Raw genomic sequence first — 9,092 nt, 5'->3', positions numbered from 1 at the left:
TTTCAGTTATTTAAACTTTTTAATTTAAAATTGTTTAATTTCAAACATTTATTCACGCAACTGTCAATAGTTTAGCGTACAAATATTTATTTTATGACTTGATGAATTCATCTAAAATTTAGGGATTAAATAGAATTTAGAAATTTTAAGGAATTTAGAAATTTTAAGGAATTTAGAAAATTCAGGTAATTAGAGAATTCAATGGGTTTCAGTAATTTATAATAATATAGGATTTCAGTAAATTCCGATAACTTAATTTGAAGAAGATTAGCTTGCAAATAAAAAATATAGTTTTCTATACACAAAAAAATGGATTTTTTTACCAAATTTGTAGATTTTTAATAAAATGGTTAAATTTTCGATTAAAAAATATAACTTGTCATCTAAATTTTTGAATTTTGAACAAGAAGAGATCAATTTTCAACAAAATATGGCCATTCAAATTTTCAGTTTGATTTCTGAATCAAAAATATAAATTTTCAACCAAATAGTTACTTCAAGTACTTTTTTTTTTAATTTGAAAGATGAAACTTTTAAACTGTGACAAATTCTGACTTGGAAAAGGGATTTTTAAAACTCCTTTCTTGTAAATCCGAATTATAAATTCTTTAAAAAATTCCCGTTCCATGTAAAAAATTCCATTTTCAAAGTAAAATTATATTTCTTTATCAAAATTACCTGTTCTAAAATAAAAACGATAATTATTTTCTAAAATTCCCTGATTAAGTCAGGATAAATGAGGAGTGAATGAATCAAAGGTGATAAATCCATTTTTGTACAAAATTGAGAAAATTCCGAATAAAGTCACCATTCTGATTTAGAAATTTTACTTTACTATTTATAAAAATAATCTTTATTATTTCCAAAGACACTGATTTAAAATAAATTTGTTGAATGCTTGCTGGATAATAAAAAATAAGAAAATTTTATTAAAAACGAAATTACTAAAATGTTAGATGTTTTTAGATCAACATTTATAAGTGAAAAATTTATTTTATAAATTTTTGTGCAATTAAGTTATACAAATCAATTTTCTTCATTTTTTGTTTTTCAAAACAGTTTTTAAAGAACATAATTCTTTTTAAGGCTTCTTGTGCAATTTTGTCGCACGATTTGTTTTTTAAAAGTTTATATTTGTTTAAAAAATGTACTTTAAAATATTTAATAAGCAAAGGCAAAAAAAATTAATACATTTTTAATCAAATAGTTACATTTCCAAACAAAAAGATTTATTTCCGATCAAAAAAGAGAGTTCTTCAACAAAATAATACATTTTTAATAAAATAGATGAATTTTCAAACAAGAAGATAAATTTTCAATTAATAAAACGAATTTTCTACAAAAAAAAACGTTTAATTTGCCACCAAATAGTTAACGTTTATACCAAATTGTTGAATTTTCAGGCTTAAAAGACAAATTCTCTATAAAACAGTTACATTTTCAACAAGAGAATATGAATTTTTGATACAAAAAAATTTCAGGCTGAAAAAATTATTTTAAAACAAAAATAGAATTTTTAACAAAGTAAATTTATCAAACCGAAAGGATGAATTTTCCACAAAACAGTTGATTTTTCAACCCGTAAATGTGAAATTTCAAAAAAATAGTTAATTCTTGACCAACTAAAAAAAATTAATTTCGTTTCCAAATAAATAGTATAATTTTCCGCAAAATAGTTGAATTTTCAAGATGTATTTTCAATCAGACAGCTGCGTTTTTAATCAATAAACATGAATTTTCTACGAGAAGAGATACATTTTTAAATAAAAAAAGACGAATTTTCAACCAAGAAGATTATTTTTCTATTTAAAAAGATGAATTCTCAACAATATGCATACATTTTTAACCAAATAGTAAAATTTTCAAGTAAGAAGATTAATTTCCGACCAAAAAAAAAGAAGAATTTTAATAGAGAAAACGAATTTTTTACAAGAAACTTTTATTTTGTATCAAATAATTAAATTTTAAACAAAGTTGTTGAATTTTCAAGGAAGTTTCGACCCGAAAACGTGAATTTTCAACCAATAAGTTAATTCTCAACCAACCAAAAAACGAAATTTCAACAATATAATTACATTTTCAACAACATCAAAATAAATCTTTCACCAAACAGTTGATTTTTCAAATACAAAAGATGAAAGAGACCAATAAGAAAAACTTTTAACCGCATTTTCTTTTTTAATTTTTTAAAATAAATTTTTGATATTTAATTACAATGTATTTTTTTTTCAACAAAAAAACATTTTTAACCAAATAGTTGAATTTTCAACCAAAAAGATCAATTTCCAATTTTTTGCCGGTTCGCAAACAGTTTGCACTGCCATTAAATTAAAAAAATTAAAACTGTATAGCTAAACAGTTTTCTATTTGAAATAAAAAATAAACTACAAATTAAAGTACTCAAAACGGAACTGTGGAATTTAGAACTTTTTAAAGTGAAGTTTGAAAGTTTTTTAATTCCAAATTTTTTTATTTAAATGCTCAATAATTTACACGTATAAAATACTAACAATTTTTAATTTCCGAACTTTTAATTAAAAAATTAAATTTAAATTTAAAGCTGCCAATTTTAGATATTTTAACTTTTATAAACTATAGAGTTCAAAAATTAAAGAGTCATTTGCAAAAATAGAAATCCACTTGAATCATTTTCAATGATTTAAATTATAAAATCAATCACTGAATTTCAGAATTTTCATAATTATATATTATTTTAACAAATTTTAAGCTGGAAACATTAAACATTGAAAAAACTCATATTTTCTTTAACTGAAAACTTTTTAAATTAGAAATTGAATTACTTTCATTTTAAATAAATTAAACATCCTTGAAAAGCTTCAAAATTTAATTTAAGAATCTTGAAAAATCTAGAACTTGTTTTAAATTTTACTAAATTTAATATCATTTTTGAAATGTTGTTCGGCACTTTTAAATATATTGTAAAATAAATTGATTTTTTTTATACAATTTTTAGGAAATCCTGCAAAAATAAAAAAAATGTTGAAAAGATTCAAAATTAATTAAAAACTTGAAATGATAGCCTAATTTAAAAAATGTAGATTTTTGTAGATTTCAAACAAAAAATGTAGAATCTTTTTAAAAATTGTGAACGCCTTCAAAAGAATAAAAACATTTTTCTACGATTTCTAGGAAAATTAAAAATGATTTTTCAATTTGAAAAATTATTTTAAGAGAATATTAAAAAAGATTTTTAAAGATTTTCCAAAATTGTTATAAAAGAATCTAGAAGGTTAAAAAAATTTTTGTTTTCAATTTCTATGATTATTTTGAATCTTTTTATAACTTCTAAATATTTCTTCAAATTAATTAAATTTTTTGTACTTAAAAACTCAACAATTTGACTTAAAAATTAAAAGCATTATATTTGGCTTCAATTGACTTGTCATAAATAAAAAGTCAAATATTGCTAAATAGTCAAAAATTATTGTTTTTCTTAATTAAAAAATTTGAAATTGAAATATTTTAAACTGAAACAATATTTGAAATTGAATTAAAAAATTTAATTACAAATATATTATTATGAAGTTATTTTTAAGATGAAAATAGTATATAAAGTTTTAAGCAGAACGATAAAATAATGTTTTTTATACCAAATTTTCAACTTCAAACGCTTTTAATTTTTTAGTGTTCAAGTCCTTACGACAGAATTTTAAAACTCTTTAAATTAAAAATAATATCTTAAGAATAAAAATGGAAAATTTTTTAATTGCAAGATTTTTAAATTACGCATTGTAAGCTGAGCGATAGCAGAAATAACATATATAAATAATAATAAAATAATAAAAATAATAAAAATAAAAATAAAAAATTAAAATAAATAATATAATAAAATAAATAATATAATAAATAAAAATAAAAAATAAAAATAATAAAAACAATAATAACAAGCAGAAAAAACAATTCATCTAATTATTTCTCAAAATTGTTAAAATCAAACTTGGAAACATTTTTTTTCTAAAAAATTTGAAAAATTCCCGGTCAAAAAATAAATTCACTGTTTTTCCCGATTTAAAAAAATTTATTATTTGTAAAAATAACCTTTAATATTTCGGAAGAAATGGATTTAAAATAAATTTGTTAAATGTTTTCTGGGAAATAAAAAATATGAAAATTTTCTTTAGAACGAAATTACTAAAATTTTAGATGTGTTTAATCAACATTAAACTGTGACAAAATTATTTAATAAATTTTTGCAAGTTTTGTGCACTTATGTTACAAAATAACAAAATAATGAATTTTTATAAAAATAAATATGTTTTTTTCGACAGTATGAATCCCTCTGGCAACCACTTTTGATTTTAAATAAATTGTTTTTTAATTAATATATCAAAAAAGTGCAATTTTTTGGATAATTTTATTTTTTCAAGTTTATGTTTGTTTATTTAAAAAATGTACTTACAAAAATAAAAAAAAATAAAAATAGAGTTACCTGAGCTTGATCAGCTGATTGCAAATGTCCTGAATGGACTCCAGCTGGTCCAGGTGTTCCTGCCACGGTAGCCGTGAGAATAGTGGCTGGTAGAGTAACGACACTGCTTTGAGGATGTTGGATAATATCTGCCAAGAAATAAATATAAATCACGATAAAGAAATCTTGACAATAAATGCGACCCCACATTGCAAAATTTTAGACAACAAATATTTATATTTTACCCTGATGCTGAATTGTAACAACGTTGGGTTGCCCCAAGGCTCCGATGTTCATGGTTTGAAATTGAGCTGAAAATTAAAATAATGATTTTTTCTTCAAAAGAACTCATTTAATTTGCCTTATAATTTAAATTTAATCTGTTTTGAAGACCGTTAAACTGTAAATTGAAAACTTGGCAAATTTGACCATTTTTAACGTTTAAAAGTGAGATTTGACTGCAATTTTTTATGTATCGATTTGCATTATTTTAAAACAAAAATAGAATTTTTAACAAAGTAAATTCATCAAACCAAAAGGATGGATTTTCCACAAAACAGTTGATTTTTCAACCCGTAAATGTGAAATTTCAACAAAAGAGTTCATTCTTAACCAACAAAAAAAAATTAATTTCATTTCCAAATAAATAGTAAATTGAATTTTCCACAAAACAGTTGATTTTTCAACCCGTAAATGTGAAATTTCAACAAAATAGTTCATTCTTAACCAACCAAAAAAATTAATTTCATTTCCAAATAAATAGTATAATTTTCCACAAAATAATACAATTGTCCGCAAAATAGTTGAATTTTCAAGCCTAAAAAATGAATTTTCAACCCGTAAATGTGAAATTTCAACAAAATAGTTCATTCTTAACCAAGCAAAAAAAATTAATTTAATTTCCAAATAAATAGTATAATTTTCCGCAAAATAATACAATTTTCCGCAAATTAGTTGAATTTTCAAGCCGAAAAGATGGATTTTCAACCCGTAAATGTGAAATTTCAACAAAATAGTTAATTCTTAACCATCCAAAAAAAATTAATTTCATTTCCAAATAAATAGTATAATTTACCGCAAAATAATAAAATTTTCCGCAAAATAGTTGAATTTTCAAGTCAAAAAGATGAATTTTCAACAAATCAATTGAATTTTCAACCCGTAAATGTGAAATTTCAACAAAAAAGTTAATTCTTAACCAACCAAAAAAAATTAATTTCATTTCCAAATAAATAGTATAATTTTCCGCAAAATAATACAATTTTCCGCAAAATAGTTGAATTTGCAAGTCGAAAAGATGAATTTTCAACAAATCAGTTGAATTTTCAACTCAAAAAATTTGTATTTAAAGAAATAAACACTTTCATTAATGCAAAAAAGGCGAATAAAAACCGAGCTGCAAATGAAAGCACTCAAAGTGGAACTGTTAAATTTTGAACTCTTACAATTGAAGTTTATAAGTTTTTAATTAAAAAATGTTGAATTTTCAACTAAAATGAGAATTATTTAACTGGAATACTTACATTTTTAACGATAAAGAAGAATTTTTTAACCAGAAGATTAACTTTTAAAGAAAAAGCAACATTTTTTACCAACAAAATCAATTTTTTTTAAACAAAATACGCAAATTTTTAACGAAATAATTGAATTTTTAATCAAAACAGACCAATTTACATAGAAATTGTTAAAAAGATGAATTTTCAATCAATATTCATTATAATAAATATATAATAAATAATTAATAATAAATAAATAAATATTATTATAAAAATTTTAAAAAAAAAATGAATTGTCCACAAATTACAAGAATTTTTAAAAAAATGTTTAAATTTTAAATAAAATATATCAATTTTTAACCAAACAGTTAAATTATCATAAAAAAGATAGAATTTTAATAAAAATAGAACAGTTGAATTTTCTTTAAAAAATTCAATTCTTAACAAAAAAAAAAAAAAAGATTTTCAGAACAATATTTAAATTTTCTGGAAAAAAACTCCCTTTCATCAAAAGAAAAAACAAGTTTTCAATAAAAGAAAATAATTTTTCAAGCAAAGAAATGAATTTTAAATTAAAATTATGAATCTTCACAAAAAATTCGTTTTTTTTTTGTTTAAGAAAATACGTAAATTTTCCAAGAAAAATAAACGATACTTATTTTTATTCATATGCCCTGTAACTATACATAAATTAGAAATCATTTTTCTAAATTGAGCAAAATTATTAAAATAATGAAAAATTGAATTTTGTTACGATCATTTAGATGGAAAATTAATTTTTGTTGTTGTTGAAAAGTCGTCTTTTTTATTTAAAAAATGCATCTCTTCTGGTAGAAAGTTAATATTTATTCGTTGAAAATTCAAATGTTTTGTAAAAAATAATACTATTCAATTAAAAATGACATTCTTTTTTGAACATTCAATGAATCTTCAACTAGAAAAATTAATTTTTAACAAAAGAGTTTAACTTTCAACCAAGTAATTTTATTTTCAACCTAAAAGATGAATATCCAACTGAAATTATCATTATTTAACTGCAATACTTACATTTTTAACCAAAAAGAAAAATTTTTAAACAAGAAGATTAACTTGCAAAGAAAAAGATCATTTTCTACCAAAGATCACAAATTTTCAACAAAATACGTGAATTTTCAACGAAATAGTTAAATTATTAATTAAAGAAGACTAATTTTTAACAATTAGTTGAAAAATGGAATATTTATATTTTAGTTTCAAAAATTAATTATCAACCTAATTGATGAATTTTTTCAACTAAAATGATAAATCTTTAACTAAAATAGTTGCATTTTCAACAACAAAATAATTTGTACTAAAAAAGATAAATTGTCAACCAAAACTGAAATAATTAAGTTTTAAGTTGAAAAAAATGAATTTCCAAATAAAAAATATCGTTTTTAACAAAAAATTGAATAATACGATTTTTAGTCAACAAATGAATATTAAACCAAATGTATAAATTTTTTAATGAAATTATCAAATATTCAACTGTAGAATAGTTACATTTTCAGTTTAAAAATATTATAATTCTCAACAAAAAAAAAATCAACAAAATTTTTCATTCGTATGCCCTGCAACTATAGATAAATTAGAAATCATTTTTCTAAATTGAGCAAAATTATTAAAATAATAAATACTTGAATTTTACTACTTTACTCCCAAGTTTTTTGTTTAGAAAATTCATATTTTTATTGGTTGAAAATTCAAATGTTCTGAAGAAAATAATACTATTTGGTTAAAAATGAAATTCCTTGTTGAAAATCTATGTTTTCGGTTTTAAAATTAAATCTTTTTGTAGAAAATTCGTCTTTTTGACTTGAAAAATTTAATATATATTGTCGCAAATTCTTTTTTTTGCGTTTGGTTAAGAATTAATTTTGTTGTTGTTGAATATTCACATTTATGGATTGAAAAATCGTCTGTTTTGTGGAAAATTCTAACTTTTGGATTGAAAATTAAACAATTTGATAGCAAATTGAACTATTTGGTGTAGAATTATTCTTCTTGTCTGAAAATTCGTATTTTCTCAAATAATTGAATTGTTTATTATTTAAAAAGAAAATGTTTTTCCAGTTACAAATTCAAATGTTTTGTTAAAAATTCATCTTTTCGACTTATAAATTCAATTACTTTGTTGAAAATTATACTATTTAGTTAAAAATAAAATTATTTGTCAAAAATTCATGTTTTCATTTTTAAAATAAAGTTAAATTGTTGAATTTTTCGTTAAAAATTTAATCCTTAACAACAACAAAAATCGATTTTCAGAAAAATAGTTAAACCGAAGAAATGAATTTTTAATTAAAATGATGATCCTTCACAGAAAAAATATATAATTTTTAACAAGAGTTTAAATTTCAACCAAGTAATTTTATTTCTAAACTAAAAGATAAATTTTGAACTAAAATGAGAATTATTTAGCTGGAATTCTTTCGATTTAACCGTAAAGAAGAATTTTTAAAACAGAAAATTAACTTTCAAAGAAAAAAAGCAATATTTTTTTACCAACAAAATCGATTTTTTTAAACAAAATACGTAAATTTTCAACGAAATAATTGAATTTTTAAATAAAACAGACCAATTTACATCCAAATTGTAAACAATTTTAAACTAGAAAAGGTAAATTTTTAACTCAAAGTGAAACGGTAAAATTTTCAGCTATATTTTAGTAAACGATAATTATTTTTATTCATATTTATTGGTTGAAAATACAACTGCTTGGTTGAAAATTAACCTGTGTTTTTGTTTGGGATTCATCTACTTTAATGGAAATTTGTATTTTTTTTTAAATTATTCAAGTGTTTATTTTCAAAAATGTAAATTTTTTATTTGGTAAACTTGCTGAGAATTAATCGTTTAAATTAAAAATTCATCAATAAAAAAACTTTTTAAAAATAACAATAAAAAAATAAAAACAGTTTTACCTTGCTGTATCTGTTGTATTTGCGGCTGAGCAATAACTTGCTGCGACTGTACCGGTGGTGGTTGTTGTTGTATGAAAGATTGCAGCTCCGACTGCATCGTTTGTATAAGATTAATTGCCAACTGCTTTGCATTTTGTAATGCGGGAGGATCTGGGTGCCTAAAAAAAATCAAATTTTCCATCATTTCACTGTACTATTCCCGAGCTCTGAATTTTAAATATATAA

General features: G+C 21.4%; 1 protein-coding gene across 1 annotated transcript in view; it reads right to left on the bottom strand.

Moving 5' to 3' along the window:
* LOC117171110 (extensin-like) overlaps nt 1–9,092 on the bottom strand; it is a 95,695-nt gene that overhangs the window by 46,047 nt on the left and 40,556 nt on the right. The window contains exons 6-8 of the mRNA XM_033358164.1: nt 8,868–9,025; nt 4,675–4,740; nt 4,451–4,578 (exon numbers count right to left, since the gene is read on the bottom strand). Coding sequence (XP_033214055.1) covers nt 4,451–4,578; nt 4,675–4,740; nt 8,868–9,025 — 352 coding nt within the window. The remainder of the gene's footprint in view (nt 1–4,450; nt 4,579–4,674; nt 4,741–8,867; nt 9,026–9,092) is intronic.

Source organism: Belonocnema kinseyi, chromosome 1 (assembly GCF_010883055.1).
Source record: "Belonocnema kinseyi isolate 2016_QV_RU_SX_M_011 chromosome 1, B_treatae_v1, whole genome shotgun sequence".
In the NCBI taxonomy this organism is placed as follows: Eukaryota; Metazoa; Arthropoda; class Insecta; order Hymenoptera; family Cynipidae; genus Belonocnema; species Belonocnema kinseyi.
This window is presented reverse-complemented; position numbering and strand designations above follow the sequence as displayed.